The sequence below is a fragment of the Macrosteles quadrilineatus genome, unplaced genomic scaffold (assembly GCF_028750875.1).
Source record: "Macrosteles quadrilineatus isolate MER2022 unplaced genomic scaffold, UCM_ALF_1.0 Scaffold_4__1_contigs__length_99947679, whole genome shotgun sequence".
NCBI classification, from domain to species: Eukaryota; Metazoa; Arthropoda; class Insecta; order Hemiptera; family Cicadellidae; genus Macrosteles; species Macrosteles quadrilineatus.
This window is the reverse complement of record NW_026542597.1, coordinates 75,523,979-75,544,312: the sequence shown is the minus strand read 5'-3', so window position 1 is coordinate 75,544,312 and position 20,334 is coordinate 75,523,979. Positions and strand designations below refer to the sequence as shown.

The 20,334-nt window shown below is 34.6% G+C and overlaps 2 protein-coding genes across 2 annotated transcripts in view; one reads left to right on the top strand and one right to left on the bottom strand.

Annotated features, from left to right (window-relative positions):
- The first annotated feature begins 4 nt into the window (after window positions 1–4).
- LOC128992677 (ATP-binding cassette sub-family F member 1-like) lies at window positions 5–11,893 on the top strand. The gene is made up of 13 exons (XM_054416376.1): window positions 5–1,020; window positions 2,642–2,691; window positions 3,494–3,634; window positions 4,264–4,364; window positions 4,572–4,803; window positions 5,658–5,890; window positions 6,285–6,522; window positions 7,271–7,445; window positions 8,633–8,811; window positions 10,432–10,665; window positions 10,983–11,055; window positions 11,409–11,612; window positions 11,706–11,893. Exons 1-12 carry the CDS (start codon window positions 309–311, stop codon window positions 11,594–11,596), a joined length of 2,556 nt encoding a protein of 851 aa, XP_054272351.1. The 5' UTR covers window positions 5–308; the 3' UTR covers window positions 11,597–11,612; window positions 11,706–11,893.
- Window positions 11,894–17,876: 5,983 nt separating this feature from the next.
- LOC128993062 (polycystic kidney disease protein 1-like 2) overlaps window positions 17,877–20,334 on the bottom strand; it is a 28,836-nt gene continuing 26,378 nt past the window's right edge. Inside the window, exon 20 of the mRNA XM_054416818.1 lies at window positions 17,877–18,869. Within this exon, the coding sequence (XP_054272793.1) occupies window positions 18,051–18,869 (819 nt within the window). The 3' untranslated portion in view covers window positions 17,877–18,050. The remainder of the gene's footprint in view (window positions 18,870–20,334) is intronic.

The following is a 20,334-nucleotide window of genomic DNA, read 5'->3' as shown; positions in this document are numbered from 1 at the left end:
TGTATGTGAATGTGACTCCATCTGGATCTGGATTAGATTTTTGAACTAATTTCAATTTCAATAATTTCCTTAATTTGTTTAAGGCGAACAATACAGAAATATTTCCTAACTATTTTTCTTATAAGTTATTTATACTGTTAGGAGTTAGAAGTGAGTAATGTTGTGAAGTCAGTGCAAACATATTGTTGGCCTTCAGTGTTTGTGCAATCAATCATAACCTTTAACTTAAATTAAATCGTTTCAATTTTGCTGAAAAACGAATTAATTGTTTTTTTTAATAATATATTTAAGTAGAATCAATTTTATAGATGGCTCCAAAAAAGACAAAGGGATCAAAGAAGGACGATTTTGATGACAGTGATGTTGAAGATTCTAAAAGCCAAAAACAAAGCAAAAAGAAGGGTCAGTCGAAAAAGGGAGAAGACATTCAGTCTGATGAGGATAACAATGTTTCTAAACCTGTGAAAAAGGACAAGAAGAAAGGAAAATCCAAAGCGAAAGATGATTCTGATGGTGAAATTCAAGAAGTATCAAAACCAGAGGGGCAGTCATCTAGCAAAGCCGCTTTGAAAACAGGTCCAAAAAAGAAGGGCAAAGGTAAAAGTAAAGCTCAAGAATGGGACAGTGATAATGAACCTGAAGTAAATCTTTTAAGTAAAGGCAGTGAATCTGAAGATTATAGTGCCAATCAAGTTCTAATGAAGCAGAAGAAAAAAGTTAAAGCAAAAAAGAAAGTTGTAGAGAGTGAAGATTCAGGTGCTGAAAGTTTGGGAGATAACAGTGATTTAGATGATTTATCCAATGATGTTGCCAGCGTTCAACTTGAAGAGAGGTCCAAAAAAGAAATATCAAGTAAAGAAAATTCAGTTGCCCGATCTATATCCTTGGAAAAAGAAGAGGTCGTAGAGCAAAGCAAAGACAAAAAGAATGACAAAGTTTCTCAAGACCTTAACGACGATGAAAATGATGATACTAACTTTGATGCTGGTGAGACTGTTGCTAATGGAGAGGTTAATCAAGGTAAGCTTAAGTAACAATACGCAAAAAAAAAATTCCCAGGCTTAACTCATTTGTTGAGTAATTTGGAAGGGTCATATTGCCTACTTAATCAATTAGGCTACTAGCGAAATTCGCTCCTGAGCCTATGTGTGTGTGTGTGTGGTGGGTAATTTATATAACCTAAGTTAAATTGCTAATTGTAGGCTAAAGTAAACTAAGAATCATAATCTGCAGTTATAAATTAATAAATTTTTTCCTACCATGATCTGTTATCGATTCTACTTTTCAATTGTTTATTATAAATCAAAGGTAAAAATCTCCTTTCATTTGTAGACATTGCTTAGCAATTGACAAAGACATCGCCAATTTAGTCTGGTCTGCCAAGTCATCCAAATATCTAGCTCTGGCCATAAAGGTTTTTTAGAATGAAGTCAATTTAGGTAGATTACTGGAATCACCTTTTTAACATTTAGCGTTTGGTCGTGGCTTGCTAGTCATCAGTCCATTGCATGATGACTTTGTAATGTAATCAACAATACAACGATTAACCCTTTGAGCGCCGTCAAAAGATGCAACAACTTCCTCTATGAGCCAGCACTAATGCATGTGATGCACCAAATGGCCAGGGAGCAAAATCAGTGATTTTGCATGTTTTGGCTAACAGTGCTATAGGCTACAATTTGAATGACTTGACATAAACGGATCTGGTTTATTTTATTTTACATGTTTTTAACTGTATTTAAATATACAATCATTGCATATAAGAAAAAAAAAACTTTTTATCTCAAAAATAAAAATAAAATATTTTTTCAAGTTTTATTTTGTTATTTTCTTGGGTATAGGTTACTGTATAGCCTACCTACCATACAAATCAAGTTTTTTTCTTCATACACTATATTTTCTTGTTCAGTAAGTTAGGCCTACTCTAATGAGAGTAAATATTCCAATTTTGAAGAGTATAAATAAATAAATTTACTATGCCAATTGCCAATATATATGAAAATGTGAATTTGATAAATAGCCAATGCAAAATTTACTCAGTGAGTCCCACTAATAACTAAAAACATGTAGGCTACTAAATATTGAAAACGTGCACTAAGTATTCAAAATAATGCAAAAAACCTTTAAGTTACCAGTTATTGACGACGTAGCCTATACAACAACATTCAATAACTATTTCGAGCAAGAATACAGAATACAATCAGCTGGGTTAGGCCTTGGCCAGGCGGTGTCACAGCCATTTGAATTGCTCTTTTTCCCAGTTAAACGTATTACAGTTAAAATGTTTGTATAGTATATAAAGTACCTATATTCTTGTAGGGAAACTCTTTAGCTTTAATATGGTATGACTTTTAATATTGTCAGCGTCAGCAGTCTCATTTGAGCTCTAAATGAATAAAATCTATTTGCCAATATATCGGCGGTCGGCTATTTTTGCAGCACCGATGGGTGCCGATATATCAGCAGTATGCGTTTTAAGAATAGCCTATATAATGAGAGTGCCGATACATCAGCAGTTGGCGCTCAAAGGGTTAATATCTTTTGGTCAGCACAACCATTCCCCAGCATATATTACTTGATGTATTTGCTTTTAACGCTTAGGCCTATTGTTTTTAATTAACTTGCTAGTCTTTTGTTTCAGACAGTCAGAAGAAAATGACACATAAAGAAAAGAAGAAACTGAAGAAAGAAGTAAGTAGATATTAGTCACATTTAAACTGGCCCTTTTTACCCTACCACAAACAAAGTGACGTTGAAGTGGGGAAGGAAAATATTTAATTCGGGCTGAGAGTCTTCAGATTTTGTTTTTCAAGGGTTAAGGTTATAATACCTTATTGACCTAAATATGCTTATGATGATAAACTAAATACAAATGAATCCCTAAATATTCTATCTTAAAGTACATTAGGCCTAGATTCATCTTGGCCCACGGGAAACTGGAGTGACTCACTTTCTGTCATTTTTACTGTGAAATATTTTACGTTGGTTCCCTTTAAAAATTTAAATAGTTTTTTACATTGTGTTTAGCCTACCTCTACCTCTATCTTATTAGAGTCTTTTATAACAATTTATTCTTGAACGCAGGTTTACTTTTTTGCTCAAAAGTTTCTACCACAATGAGGTCACGGTTGGCAAAAATGTTGGTTCTACTCTACGATTTATAGACTCATAGTTTTCAGTACTCAGATGGAAACTCAAAGCATAATGCAAATAAAAATACTTTTATATATCAAGATAACATTTGTTTATCAATCAAATGGTGTGCTGCATGCTCAATCGGTAACGAAACAGACTTTAAAAATAAGGCAGCATAGGTTTTTCCACACTGGTACCGCCAATCAAAATTTATCTGATCATTCTTGTTCTGTACCAGCTCACCACTTGCTTTGCTTGGTACATTCACTGTCCAGGCCCTTGAGATGGGCTTGGTCAAATGCAAGCTTTAAACATGCTGTCAACCTCCTTAAAAATTTTACCCACTCTTTCTTTCTAGATGGAATACAAGAAGCAGGTAGAGTTTTTGACCAAGAAGGGAGGTCAAGGACACAGTGAACTTGGTGACAACTTTACAGTATCTCAAACGCAGAAGACAGCTGGACAATTGCAGGCGCTGGAAAATGCTGTGGATATTAAGGTATCACATCTGGCTTAGGACTTTTTATCTATGAGTCAATATATAATAATTCCAGTGAATTAGCCACGGTAGGAATTAATTGATTTTGTACGCCTTATTCATGTACTAATTAATTAGTAAGTAGTAAAATTTGAGGTGTTATAATTTTGTATTGTAGCTTAAGGATAACATTGAATAAGAAAGTAGATTTACTTACTACTACTAATATCAGCTGTGTGATTCTATTGTTGCTTATTATTGCCGTAACTAGTTTAAACTAAGGCCATAATCGCTTCATCAGAAGGTAGTCAATTCACATGTGAGCTGCCTAAATTCATATAAACAGACACGTACACAATCACAACATTAAAAAAACCCCAGTCATTAAAATGATGATACGGTATACAGTATTAAATCAAACTATTAAATCACTTTAACAACTGTATCAAGGAATGATGTGACATGCCCTTGACTCATGAAACATACATTAAAAGATATTGAATTTAAGAAATGAAGAAATATTTGTACAAAAATAATATCTCATTTATGTTTTTCATAGGATACTTTTGGGACGATCATCAATGATGATTTAAAACCTAACAAAAAATATAGATACTGTAGCCTGTTTGTTATCAATTGTGTTTCAATAGGTGGAGAACTTCAGCATCTCAGCCAAGGGAAATGACTTGTTCGTCAATGCAACTCTACTTATAGCAAACGGTCGACGATATGGTTTAGTCGGTCCAAACGGGTGAGTTCCTTGTTTTTTTTTTCACTTCATACCCTAAAACTTGTAAATGATATTAGGCTATAAAGAACCTAATTAGACATACCTACTAAAAAAACATACTAATTTAATTACATTGATTTTTTTAGGCGCGCCCTATAAGTTTAATGTATTTCATTGTTTCAATTTGATTAATAATCCAATGAAACTAACAAGATCATTATGTTTTAGACATGGTAAAACAACATTGCTTAGGCATATCCAGAACCGTGCCTTCGCTATCCCACCCAATATAGACATCCTGTATTGTGAACAAGAAGTAGTTGCAGACGACTACACAGCTGTCGAGTCCGTGCTCAGAGCCGACGTCAAACGGACCAAGCTGTTGGAAGAGTGTAAGAAACTTGAAACTGATCAAGAAAAAGGAAACACATCTGAAGAAGTTCGAGAAAGATTGACTGAGGTGAGCTAAGTTAGTTTGGTTAAAAAATATGATAAAGATTTTGTCCAGTGTAGTTTTTTGTGTCAATGCTATATTTTATGTTTTATAGCAGAAGGGTTCTATAGTTTGTTTTGATTTATTAAATAACAAAAATGTCATTTCTCAATCAACTTTTCTGTATGGTGACATAAAAATTGTTGAAACGTTAGCGGATCTGTGATACGAAAGAATAAAGATCTCGCAACAAATTACAAAATGTACATTGGTGTAAGCAGATAGTAGTGGGGACCAATCTTGAAACAGCAATGTCTGGTTTCAGCATAAAACTATGACTGAGCTACCGTGTTTAATATCGATGTAATACAATTTTAGAAAGCATTGTGTTGTGAACACAAATATTAACTTAATCATTGATTTTTTAAATATTCATAGAACTAACTTAAAACGAATTGATAATTCCAATAATAAATTAAAATGATTAAAATTTGAAATGTTCCTGATTCAGTCATAACCTCTTTTGTACACTAACTACATCAACAAATTTTATATTGTTACATTAAATAGTGGTATTGCAATAAAGGCCTATATTAAAAAAACAAAAAAAGCCAATGAGAGTCTTAATTTACCTTACTGTAAAACTGAGAGTCCAGCATAGTAGCAATAAATTAAATTAAATTGTTTTTCTATTCATGTACAACTATGTATACTATGAATAAAGATTCTTGACTATGACTATGACTATGAAATTAATAATTTTTTTTCATGGGCTAATCGAACCTAACCTAACCTCTGGTTTGATTTTTTTTGTCCTAGCAGAATGTTATCAGATAAACATAACAAGTACTTAATCATCAACTATGTTGATTTAATTCCAGGTTTATGAAGAGCTTAAAGCGATCGGAGCAGATTCTGCAGAGCCGAGAGCGCGAAGGCTACTCGCAGGTTTGGGTTTCTCGCGTGCGATGCAGGACCGACCAACCAAAAGCTTCTCTGGTGGCTGGCGGATGAGGGTGTCGTTGGCGAGAGCGCTGTATATAGAGCCCACGCTGCTGCTGCTCGATGAACCTACCAACCATCTTGACCTTAATGCTGTTATCTGGTTGGACAAGTGAGTTTTCTTATGGATCACGTAAACCTGTTTACAGAATTACCAGTTTGCATTAAGTTTAAAATTTAGCTCCAACTTGGAAGTATAGTTTTTGTTTAGTTGGTATCACTGCAACAATATCCGCTCTTCATGTTTATCAACAACTCAAAACATGGGTTACTGAGTAAATATATAGTGCTCGCCTCCTAATCCAAAGCATTTTTTGTTGGTTTAAAACTAGACCTGTCCTTGATCATATCATTACAATCATTAAGAAATGGTCTCTTTAGTAAGTTTTTTTTTTTTTTTAACAGCTGCTTTTCAGTCAGCAATAAAGATCAAATTACTGTTCTCTTTGTGGATTTTATTGTGTAACATTATGGTTTTAATTCATTTTTCATAATTTATTTTACAGTTACTTACAAGGCTGGAAGAAAACGCTACTAATAGTTTCCCACGATCAAAGCTTTTTGGACAATGTTTGTAATGAAATCATCCACTTGGATCAGCAGAAGCTCTATTATTACAAAGGGAACTACAGTATGTTTAAGAAAATGTTTGTGCAAAAACGGAAAGAGATGTTGAAAGAATTTGAGAAACAAGAAAAGCGAATTAAGGAACTGAAGGCTCACGGACAATCCAAGAAACAAGCTGTGAGTAAATATTTTGTAGTAGAGAGTTAATTACCTGATCTAACCAACTTTATCAAACAGTTAAATGACAATGTGCTCTTTTATTTGTTCCTTTATGTACAATTTTAGGTCGGATGAAAATTATTACTGTTAACCTTTGATGTACCACTTTATTATGTTTTTTTTCTGGCATTTATTAACCTTTTCTTAGTCTAATATTTGTTATACACTCAGGGAGTGATTTTTTTATCTTTATTCTAAATCTCTCTCCCTTTTTTGTGACTTCATTTTTATTCAGGATTGTTTATCAATATCAAACTGTAATTTGACCGTTTTGAGCAAGTACTTTCTTTAATACTTTGTTATAAAATGGCGACCATACGAATATAGGTATTTTAAGCCAAGTATGTTATGGAGATGAGTGTAGAATGAGTGGCGCAATCTTGTAGTCTTGTTAGTGACTAAGGCCGACATGTTCCTTAGACACGGCTGTTAATTAAAAGCCCATACAGCCAAGGGCAACTAAGGGACCTACAGTTTATAGTGGAATCGGAACCACATTTTTGCCTTGTAATTAACGAATTGGTCCAATTATCAGTACTACGGATAGTCATAGTACTCACTAGTGCAGACGATAATCCACGCCAGGGAGTATCGCATCCACAGTGCATGCCTATAAATATCCACCTAGTGACCTCTTAGTAGCTGGATTACTAAAAAGTATAAAAAGAGTAAGTAATTTTTCATAGAAACCGTTTTTGCCTAACAGGAGAAGAAGACAAAGGAAGCACTGACCAGGAAGCAAGAGAAGAACAGGAGTAAGACTCAGAAGAATGAGGAGGAAACTACTCTACCAGAGCTGCTTCAGAAGCCTAAGGAGTATATTGTCAAGTTCTCATTCCCCGACCCTCCCCCGCTACAGCCCCCTATATTAGGACTCCATAGTAAGTTATGCTACAAAGCTGTTACTTGCATCTTATAAAAAAAATTTCACATATTTATTTATGCCATTCGTTTGAATTATTTTACTCAGTTTCTCTTTGGAGTTCATCTACTTTTTTACATACCTATCTTTATTACACTAATTTGTTTCTTTGATTGTTTGATCTTATGGTTGAATAACTTTTTAGTAATTGTGCATTTTTTTCTATTTCATGACACTCATTGGAGTTTTAAACCAAATATAGTGGTTTCCTCAACAGCTGTATTTGGTGGTGTCATTGAGTATACACGTATAAGAGTTGTCACGTAATGCTATTAGTTGTTACCGATTTTGGCGATGTAGTTCGGGCCACTGACGCTTGGGTTGCGGTAGTCTGTTGGTAGTGCAGTACGCCTCAGAGGACCTTTTAATCATTTAGTATTAAAATATTTACTATAAAATAACAAAGCTAGAAACAAATTAACAAATGTCATCAACAAAAATGACATTTGACAACCTACGATGAAAACAATAATAAAAAAACAACCAAACTGCCTTACCCCGAAGCCCAAGGTGGAGTAGTTTGGACCTCTGACGCTACTCTGTAACACTCTGTTCAGGTAACGACAACCTCCATTGAGTGGCTACTCTAGTATGTGTATACTCAATGGTGGTGTATAGGTTATTGAAGCGTCATACTTACAGTCACTAGGGGTATGCTGAGAGTGAAATTTCAGTTCGGATCAGATTCGATTCGGATAGATAAGGCACGGTTCAGATCGGATAATTAAACTTAGAGGTTTGGATTCACAGCTTACTCTTACTCAAACTTAACAAAAAGTACCTTATATTATCTTGATGCAAACAACTAATACGGCTCGTCAATGTGAATACCTTATACTGTAATTGTGATATAAGTCTAAAAAACATAGTATATCGGATAAATTAAAAAAATTAAAATTTTGAGCCAAATCTGACCCCATTTTTCGGATATCCTTATACCTTTGATGCTGATAATTTATGAATCCACGCTCATTGCGCATCAAGTTTGGCCTGTGTTATTTAACACACTTGTGTTGTTTCAAGTAGCAATCATGTATCTAAAATTTACAATGTAACACAGTAGATAATTAAACAGTTTGTTCAAATGATGACTTTCAATTTTAAGCAACAATCTAGAAATATGTAACCGTTTTTTTACAATTTCAGATGTTACTTTTGCATACTCTAACCAGAAACCGCTGTTTGTAAATTGTGATTTTGGAATCGACTTGTCCTCAAGAGTGGCCATCGTTGGGCCCAACGGAGTTGGAAAATCAACATTTTTGAATCTCCTCACTGGAGTTCTTCAACCGCAACAAGGGGAAGTTAGGAAAAACCACAGATTGGTGAGTTGTCTATCTAATAACGTATTGGTATCTTGTGTGGTTGGTTGTTTCACAAATATTCTTCTTTAAGATATTTGGATGTCTTACAAAAGTAAATCACTATCAAATAAGCATGCAAAGTAAACAATAAAATAATTTTTCAATATCTATGGACGAAAAACAATATCTGGGTAGCCAAGTGGTTACAGTGCTTGCTTTCAACTCTGAAGGTGGCTAGTTTGATTCCAAGCGAGATTGTTTCCAGACCCAGTTGCCATTTGTCATTGGGCGTATTAATGATGCTATGTAACAGAAAGGTCGACGTTAGAAAGTAACAAGACCAGGGTTTGTATGGTTCCCTTGCAAAACGTTAAAAAATTTCATCATGGATAGCCTCTGGATCATTAAAATTAGCAGAATATGGTTTATGTTACCTTGCCTAAAATGATCCCGTGTAGATGGCAAACACGACAGCTGTTTTGTGCTACAATGAGCACATCTTCAAAGTGAAGAAACACAAAATTAACTCATTTAGCCCGCGGTTGAGCACGTCAAAAAACACATAAAGTACATGAAGTTCACACAAAAACACATATTACAAACACTTGGCCAAGTACCGCTAACACGCGACGCGGCGCCGGAAATGTGTAGGTCATGACTGGCGCATGGTCACGGTGGTATCGGAGACGTTCACTCCCCATCACCTGTTGTTTATCAGGACCCTTGCGCTGATTGGTCGAGTTCATGATGCGGATTGCGGTGTTATAAATAATATTCAATTTAAATGACAGCTGCTCATTCAAGATATGGTCAGGATGTTCTCTAGCTGCTCTATAGATTTCAAATTCTTCTATTGTATCCATGCGCCTCTTGTTGTTGCAAAAATGCAAGACTTCCAAATGAGTTTCTATGTCAGTGTAGTTATGGTTGTAGCTAATGAGATGGTCGGCAAAAGCGGATTTGTTGTATTTCTTTTTGGTAAATGTTCTTTAAATCTAGTTTTGAATGAACGAGCAGTTTGTCCTATATAAAAACGTGGGCAGTTGTCACATTTGATTTTATAAATTCCTGTGCCATTCACTTTACTACGGCGATTGTTCTTGGCCCGTTGTAGGATGTTGGAAAGTTTATTGGAAGTTTTGTAGGCTATCGTAATATTATTTCGGATCATCTGTTTAGTTAGGGTATTATTTAGGACTGTGCCAAATTCAGCGCTAACATATTGTTTGTTATCTGTTGCGTTGCTTTGTCTAACATAAACCATATTCTGCGTTAAAATATGCCACTGGCAAAGAAACTACACACAAACAACACAGTAAAGGCTTAATTATCCGATTATCAGTTTTCACGCTCTTCTTTAAGTTTTGTGAGATTGATTCCTATTTCAAAATAATGTGCGGGTATACGAGAAAACCAATTTGGCCAACTCAGCCTAACTCTGAGGATGTATTAGGCTTTAGGAATCACTTAACACTAAAAACTAATTGACATCTTTTAACACAAATTTCAGGTGAGATAATCTGTAATAACTGATATGCATAAAAAAATACAGCAAAAGTCAATGACGATAACGAAAATTTAACTATAAGTGTCACATAACTGACTGGATAAGGTTCCCACTAATGAAATACTTTGTTTTAGCGTATCGGCAAGTTTGACCAGCACTCTGGAGAGCATTTGACCGCTGAGGAGACGCCTTCGGAGTATCTGATGCGATTGTTTGATCTGCCGTACGAGAAGGCCCGCAAGCAGCTGGGCACGTTCGGACTTAGCAGTCACGCACACACCATCAAGATGAAGGACCTATCAGGTGGACAGAAGGCTCGGGTCGCCTTGGCGGAACTGTGTCTTAACGCCCCCGATGTTGTTATACTTGTAAGTGGTGTGATTGGTTCTCAGACTATTGTTTATATTAGGCTTAATGTAAACTGGTGAATTGTAGGGCCTACATCGTAGTAAAATATGAGTTTGATTTAACATTGACCAGATAATATAATAGTAGGTTGGTTTTATACAGCCAGATTGTTAAGCAGCCAGGGGCTTGGAAAGCCAGTGATGGTCGAGTATGAAGTGCTTGGGGTTCTACTATACTAAGCAGTTCTAGATGATTACTTTCACTGAGGTATTTGGATACAATTTTATTTATTTTTGTACTACGTATCATTTTAAAATTAATTTGTCTACTGTTCTAGGATGAACCGACCAACAATTTGGATATTGAATCTATAGATGCGCTTGCTGATGCTATCAATGACTACAAAGGAGGTTTGTTTATGAAAATAGTTATAAACTTTTACACACTTTACACTTAACAGTACTTTAGAAAAAGTTTAAAACACCCTAGAGATTAGTTTTACAAGTAAAGAAGTGAGTAAAATAGTGTAAGAAGGCCATATTACAGTGCCACCTTGGCCATTTTACCAGAAAACAAACGATAGTTTGTAATTAGATAATTCAGTCTAAAGATGAATTACATAGTAAAAGACATAAAAAAGGACATAACCTAAAAAACGTATTAATAGATGTAAAAATTCCGTCATCAATGTGTTAATCTATAGTTATAAACTTAAAACTTATTTCCAACACTGTATAAGCCTTAATCTCTGTTGTGTTGGCAGGAGTGATTATCGTATCTCACGACGAGCGACTCATCAGAGAGACGGACTGTACGCTGTGGGTTATCGAAGACCAGACGATCAACGAAGTGGATGGAGACTTTGATGACTACAGGAAGGAACTTCTCGAGTCTCTCGGAGAAGTTATCAACAACCCGAGTATTGCTGCCAACAATGCCGTCCAGCAATAGGCTACTTGTGATAATGGTATGTAGGCTTCAATTTAGGTGATTTGTATTATTTAATTGTTACATTTATATTTTTTGCATATTTTTCAGTATTTAACTTTTTTTATTTCAGGAATCATACTCTGGTAAGAACCCCGTAAGTTATGTGAACTTTGTAAAGAAGATTTATCAAGACAACTCAAATATCTACACCTATTATCAGCTTGTATAATTTTGTCCTATTTATTCGGTATCATTTAATTTGTATTACATCAGGTTGTTACACAATATTTTTGAATACAAAATGCTACAAAATCCCAACCCTTGTTTACTTCCACCTTCTAAATCATCTTAAAAAACACACCTAAACTACTAACAAGTAACTATATTTACTACTTCAGATAAAATAAAATATTATTTTCCAAGTTTAAGTAATTTGAACTAAAAAACAATCGGTCTAGCAGCGGCAGTCTTTTGGGTGTGACTGAATGAGAGATTACCGAACTGATAAGGGACTTAATCGGATGCATTGCACGACGTCCAAGTGCCACGACGTCCAATAATATTTATTCAGTGCCACGACGTCCAAAACATAATTTTTGAGTTGTTGCACGACGTCCAAGTGCCACGACGTCCAAAAGTACAGTAACTGCCAAAAATATAGTCTTTCTACAAGCTTTGGACGTCGTGACACTTGGACGTCGTGAAACAGCGCACTATAGAATTGTAAAAAAGTTACATTTGCGGGAGTGTTGCACGACGTCCAAAGTCGCTGCCAGTTGCACGACGTCCAAGTGCCACGACGTCCAATAAAGTTTTGACTGTTGCACGACGTCCAATATAGCTCAGCGCTGTTGCACGACGTCCAAGCTCCTTCATGATAACCGGTTACGATGACCGGCTACTTGCCGAATAGTGTTCTCTCGTGTAAAATGCTTATGGAACGTTTATTAGTTATATATACATGGGTATATGTTCTTGTTCAGAAATATACATACTATGAATATTTGAACCATTAATTGAATCATCATAAAGTAAAAAAAAACATAAAAAGAAAAAAATAAACAAGGCAACAGTTGGAAAACTATAAGGTTTACATGTTTTGAAAAATGATGACATTTTCTTGACAACCGATCAACTTCATTATGTTTGGAGTAAGCTTTTAAATACTAATTTTTTCAAGACTAGATGAATGTACATTGATTAACATGATCTTTGAAAACTATTTTTTATACCCTCATTTTAATTTTTACTAGTATAAGGAATAGAATGCCTTTTTCGAACTGTTTTTTAGGCTTCAATTAAATGTCTTTATGTAGCAAATATGTTTGTTAATAGTATTCACTTAACATTGACTTAATTTCATTTCAATAAATTTTGTGTTTGTGTTTTGCTACACCACTTATTAAATTGCAACCAATGAGAATCTATATAAAAAAAAAAGGTGTTTTGTCTGTACATTGCTCAGAATCATTCATTTGTAGGTTATTTTTACGTTTTATACATTAAAGAAGCCGAAACAAGTCTCATCTAAATTTCTGTCTGTCTGTCTTCCTGTAACACTCAAGATGACATTTTACGCAATCTTCTCCAGGAAAACGAGAGTACCTATCAAGATCCAAGTCATTTTAATGTATTCACTGGATTGGCGATAGTGTCTTTAGCCATTAAAATATGGCCTCACTACTTAGTAAATAATATTACGGACTTTAAAAAATGCAGTTTTGTGCGATTTTTGTCGTGTTTTCGTCCAATTTTTATCACATAATGATCTATGAAATAACGAACAGCTGTTCGGATCAAGATTATTTTTTCTCGCTGTCACTGATATGTTTACAAATACCACAACCATTTCCGATCACGTTTTGAAGGCAAAGCCCATTTATCCAAGTGAGATTAAAATCGTTGTCTTACATAACGGATTTAATTAATCGCAAGTGGAATAATATAGTGAAACCGTAAATGAAATTTAATAACATCATCCAGGTTAGGAACCAGAGATTCTTTGTGTATAAAATTGTTCTTGAGTTTTGATAACCTTGAATCAGTGTTGTATAGGGCTGGGAAACTTTTTTTATAAGGTTGTTTTTTTTTCAAACTGAATAAGTTTACATTAAAAGTTGTTTACGAATAAAGCAATGGGAAATAATTTTGATTGCCGATAACTTTTCACGAGAAAATCCAAAACCAAGAAATCAATAACCTTGGGACTTGATTAACGCATTTAATTTGTCGGACGTAATTCTTAACTGTAAACGTTGGTTTTTGGTACTGGTTTTTTTCCTTAGAACCGTTGGCAGCAGCAAGAATCATTTTTACGTACCAACACATCACTGTAATTTACAAATTAGTTATCGTTGGTGTTGCACCTTATTTATACAGTGGTATTACAGCCTTATTCAATTTAATTGATGCCTTAACTGTATAAGTTTTGCTTTTTCTGTCTGGATTCCAAAATGTTAGTTTATGCTAAGAAAATGATAACTCATTTAAGTAAAACATTTGTTTAGCAAACCATCATGAATTGTTTACGATTTACGTTGTTTATGTATCAATAGTTCGTGGCCTATTTTGGTAATTTTTATTATAGGTTAAATTACCATTACCAATCTAAATTGTCTATAGTACTTCATTTTATAAAGTAAGCCGTCATTTCGACAGCATTTCGGGTCATCTTCGGTCCAAGCAAATATAAATTGTTATGATAAAATTTGATGACATTGACAAAGATTTCAAATTCTAATTTTATATGTACTTTGTTATGCTTAAAACGTAGCAAATTCCCTAATTAAGTTCTGTATTTTTGTGTGTATGTCTGTTGGTAACGCATTTATGTCCTTATTTCTCAGTGTCACGAAAAGGACAAGAGCACCTTGATAATGAAAATGTCAACCCGAATAAAGTGTTAAATGGTAAGGTTGAGGTAGTACTTTAAATGCCTTTAACCATTGTGGGAAGTAACTTTCAACTATAGGCCTTAGGGCTATGCCTCATAGATTTGTTTTGGCTTGAAACTGTCAGATACTGTATTTGCGAAGGTTTATATATAATAGTTTTGCAAGCATATCTGAAAATATGCAAACCAACTGCTTTTCTTAATATAAGAAGGTTTCAACTGACTACTTTAAGATCCCCGTGCGTAGAACGGGCACACAGCTAGTATCATATAAATAAGTTGCACACAGGGTTCTTTTGTTTCCCCAACTCTAAAATACAACGCACATGAATTGAAAATGTTATAGGTTTAATAGTACTGTAGCGAATCGAATATCAATAAAGTTAACGTATAACAATAAATTTACATATTCCTAGATTATAATTGAATGTGTTTACGAAGGAACACCACAACCTCAAAATTCAACATTACAGTATATTTACTCAAGATTTATTGTTTTCATATAGCACAGTTGATGTTGCCAACTAGCGTGGGAGCGGAAGTCCTGATAAAGGCTGGTTCTCGGAAAAGTAATAAAATAATAAAATTGTAGTTTGAATGAAACATTTTTTTATATTTTGTACAGGATTCATGGGATCCTCAGCATCAAGTACAAACTGCAAAATGTGTGTCGAAGGTCTGATTAGACCTTCCGAGATTTAGACCTTCAGCAACTGATCCGTTTTTTACCTTACTTTAATTTATTCTTTTTCATGTTGTGCTTCATGTAACATACATAGACTAGAGGGCCGCTCATGCCCTTGACAAATAAATTAAAATTTTCGCACTAATACAAATCAATATCGTCATTAGACAAGAATTAAAACATAAAATTTATAAACAAAACCTACCACGGCATATTCTTGAACCAGTATGCCTACAAACCTACGATAAGCATGTTTGTTATTATTATACTTAACCTACAAATGCTATGACTTAGGGCATACCTGTTTTCCTACATAAAACATGCGAACTAATTGCGAGTGCGACGTGAACTTAGAAAAAGACTAGTAAGAATTTACAACTGTGAATTTCTCAGAATTGATTGACAGTTCAGATGAACCTACGGCCACAGACTACGGAAACCTACAGTATTATTGTATTAGTATACTGTATTTGTATTATTGTGTTACTAGCAGAGTACCCGTCCTTCGTACGGGGTTTACATATAAGTATAAATGCTTATTGCAGTTATGGAAGAGGACACGATTTAAAAAAAAAAAAAAAACTGGTCTCTTAATTTATACGGTATCCTATTGTGTAGCACACATCTACCATAGTCCTGATGTTCTTGCACCTAGACCATGGAAAAAGTAAAGTTCTCATTGTGTACCACAACTTTTTTTGCTAGTTGGTTCAAATTAGCTGTGGTCATTAATGCAAACAAACAACATAATAGTGCTGCACCCTGTTTGGCAAGCCTTATAACTTTTTAATGCTGTTTAATATCATAGAACCAACTTGTACAGTTGAAACGGCTGACAAAATTCTTTAATTTTTTTAAATATGAATTCTCATAAGGTTAACATGAGAAAGTCCAGAGCTAGAGCCACTGGGGCGGAGACTGAAAGAATTTTTGAGGTAAGAATATGTTAATCGGGGATGTCATCTATCATCATACCAAAGTTCAACCTTGTCGGTTTAGTATTTTTCGCGTTTGCTTGTCACAAACATCCATCCATCCATCCATACATCCATGGTTTGCACTGTAAACAAAAAGCTATCACAATAGTTCCATACCGACAAATAGGAAAAATAGGAAAATATAAATAAATATGGTAAAAGGGTAATTTTCTAACATATTTTAGTGAAATTATATAATCAGGCAAATGGAAATTCAGTCTACAGATTTGCTGTGGCAGGGGGATTATATTACGGTTTACACAAAAATAAATCAAAACATAAACCTCATAACACTCAGGAAAAGGGCCTAGGTTGATAGGGCAATGATTATAGAATCTTAATTATTTCCTATATCCATGATGAATGATTTCTTTTAAAACGAATTATTCCCACTGTTTCACAGGAAACATTTTTAACCTTAACCATTGTAGTAACATCATTATAGCTTAAAAAGTTGATAGTGTACATAATATTTAGCACATTTGACGGATACAACTTTTTTGAATTCGTCATATTATAAGTGTATGAAAATTCATATATCTGTGTATCAATATCTACTTATCTCATTTCTGTTCAATGGAAGTTATACAATTTCAATGATACCGGTACTTAAATGGGAAGTCTTACAGCTGTTATAAAACTGTGCATACATTTTATCTTACGAGTAAATTTGCTACCAATTGATATAGTATGACAATTCGTTCTACTGCAGTACTTAGAATTCTACCACTACTCACATTAAAACCAACCATATTTACTTTTGGGCTAGCGATTAATTTATTGTATTAATCATACAATATAGTGAATAGTGTAGGTAGTCATTTATTTATTTCGTTTCTATGACATAGCTCTATTTTGTAGAAATCAATTATGCAATCATAACAACAGAAATACTGCATCATTACATTTTACGGTGACATAGTATTTATTTTACATATAAAAAATTTAAGCTAATGCAATAATTAGTTCAATTAGAACCATTGAATATTGAATAATTTAAACATTAATCGAAGACGAAGCGGTTGACAACTTTCAAACAGTTGACTAGGACTAGTTGCCTTCAATAATTGCAATGCGAACTGTATGCACTGAGGTCGGCAAACAGTGTTCACAGTGTGCAGGCACTTTGGACGTCGTGGCACTTGGACGTCGTGCAACAGTCAAATATTGATTGGACGTCGTGGCACTTGGACGTCGTGCAACTGGCAGAGGCTTTGGACGTGGTGCAAATGATACGTCTTTACAATTATATAGTGCGCTGTTTCACGACGTCCAAGTGCCACGACGTCCAAAGCTTGTAGAAAGACTATATTTTTGGCAGTTACTGTACTTTTGGACGTCGTGACACTTGGACGTCGTGCAACAACTCAAAAATTATGTTTTGGACGTCGTGGCACTAGAAAAATATTATTGGACGTCGTGGCACTTGGACGTCGTGCAACACTCCCATCTATAAGACTATCAAGAACGACGTAAACCTTTGTAGCTTTAAATACGTCAATCAGCCAATCAGCAGATTCCTAAAATTTAATCACTACCTTGAAACTAATGACAACCCACTGCGGGCCTCGTTTTGCCAATGTTTACATCCTTCTACAATTACCCTATACCTATACCATACTGATTTAGGGGTGGACAGTAAAGACTTTAGAGAGCCTTTGTTTTTTTGTTTTTAAATAAGTGTTTATAACACAGGCCTAGACTCAAGGTTTAGTCAGTTAAAGCTGGAATTTGAATTCTATTAGGTTTTCTTTTTATTCAATTAAACTTGAATTGAGGATTAACTTAAATACAGCTAACCCATTTTCTATATACATTAAAAACTATGGATAGAAGTATTTTATTTTAAATTTTAGCTATTATAATACAAAAATGATAAAGGTTGCATAAATATACCAACAGAACTATGGGGTGGAAAAATTAATACATGGTAGACCTCTTTGACCTTTTAACATCTCTCTTCCTATGTATTTGTCTATCAGTTGCAAATTCCTCTTCTTTTTTCTTCCCGAAACATCGTCCAAATTCTTCAGCAAAAAAAGTGAAAAAGTTTAAATATTCCATTGGAAGTAATCGCTTCCGTTTTCCTATTTGGAAGTAGTGAGTGAACATCACAAAGAAAATTACTTTAAAAAATAACGCCATTACACATAGTACAAAGGCGATCAGTTTAGTTCGATCGTGGAAATCTCGTTTGTATATACAGTTGTACATTTTGTAGTGTAGAATATTCACACGGCTGTTGTAAAAAACTTTTCCGTCAATGGAGTAACCAATCATTCTCCAGACTAAATAAAAGTAATACAACAAGAAAATCAACAAAATGACAATCCATTGTAAAGAAAACACGAACGTGTGGTAATAGTAGAAGTAGTTCTCACCGAAATGCCAGCTCACAAACAACCGGAACACCAACAAACAGAAGAGTATCCACAAAAGTGCCTTGGTGTACCGAAAATACTTGATCATATCTTCAAAATTGAAGAACAAATCTAGCCCTTCCCTGTAGAATTCCTCTACATAAATAGTAGAAACTTTCGTATGAATCAGATAAAATATTACACTTAGCACTCCAACAGCCACAACTAGTACTTCATAAATGTTTAGAAAATTCCTGAAAAAATTGAACAATCCATTTCTGTTCATTTTGTAAGCGATTCGTAAGGCCAAAGCAGCAATGAAGACTATGTAAATTAAGTTCCAAACACTGAAATCTTCTTTTGTGTGTACTGAATCCACCTGGAAGTAATAAAAAACATTTTTAGTAAATCTCTACTTCTAAATAATAAATAAATAAATTATTTACTTGTAGGTATAGTAAGTATAACAGCTATAACTTCTTTACATTTCAATGAATTATGGCTCTGTATACAAACATAAATCTGGAAATATGTTAAAGATTGAGCGCGTTCTGGGAACATGTACCGGTGCAAAAAATGTGTCGTTCTGGGAGACCGGTGAGTTAACCTAGCAGACAGCTATTTCCTCTTTTTCCTCCACCGGTGCAAGATTTATGCACCGGAGAAATTGTACGGTGCATAATACCGGTGGCCTCTGATTCGTCAGTTTCTTTGACAACAGCTTGCAGTTACGGCAAGATGGCGGGTCCACCGAATAATGTTCATTAGTTTTATAGGTTATGTTGCGTAATGAGTGAACCATTTGTTCAATGAGGGGGTTATATTACGTAATAAATAATAATTTTCAAATAATTTATTCCGTGAGGGCAAGTCTGTTTGATTTAAATATTATAAAGCAAATAGTAGGTGAATGTGTAAATTATAATCCGATGTGTACCGTAAACCGGTGACTAACCGTTCTGGGATACCAAGAATCTTGCCCCGGGGCAGCACCGGTGAGTAAGTCACCGGTTAATCTGCACCGGTGCACTGGTACATGTTCCCAGAACGCGCCCATTCTCTCTACGCCCCTAGGGCGACATCAACAGCTGTCCAAAATGTTACCACTAATGATTATTATAAATGTTATTACTATGCCATCTGTGATGGCCTAATGATGGTAAACATTCAATCAAGAAACAAAATATTAATTTGTAAAACCTATTTTTTTCAACATTTGAACGGAATTATGGTAATAGAGAATATACCATTTTTCTTTTATAATCAGAGGTGATAGGGTAGCTGTTTTGAACAATAGCTTTGAATGGCTCTTGAACCTAGGTCCATCATCCAATCCAAAGCATCGGTAACACTACTAGTGATTTAACTATTTACTTTTTTTACCCGAAATTGTTTTCTTTCCACTCTTTTGATCACCAAGCATCACATTAGTTTGTCTTAGAATCGTCTGAGTAGCCAAGTGGTTAATACTCGCCTTTAAATCTAAAGGTTGTTGGTTCGATCCTAAGTGTAGTCAATTCTGGTTTCTGATGCCTCATTGGCTAATCAATGATGATATCTAACTAAATTCAAGTAAAGTAGGTAGTAAAACAATCAGAGTTTTTGCAGTTCTATTACAAAAATTTTATGAATATCATTGGCGTGAAAACACAAAACATTCTTAATATTCCACTGTGTGAGCAAGCTGGTCAAGTGGAAGAGTTCGAGACTTCGGTCCCCGAGCTCCCAGGTTCAAATCCCATCAGTCATCAATGGATATTATCTAAGTAAAAAATGCCGCAACCTCTAGGTCCAGCCTGAAGTAATGTAAAAAAACAATTTCGGGCTACAGCTAAAAAATATTA

Coding starts and splice junctions, on each gene's coding strand:
- LOC128992677 (XM_054416376.1), top strand. CDS start 309: ATGGCTCCAAAAAAGACAAAGGGATCAAAGAAGGACGATTTTGATGAC. Junction 4,365..4,571: donor GGTTTAGTCGGTCCAAACGG/GTGAGTTCCTTG, acceptor ATTATGTTTTAG/ACATGGTAAAACAACATTGC. Junction 5,891..6,284: donor GCTGTTATCTGGTTGGACAA/GTGAGTTTTCTT, acceptor TTTATTTTACAG/TTACTTACAAGGCTGGAAGA.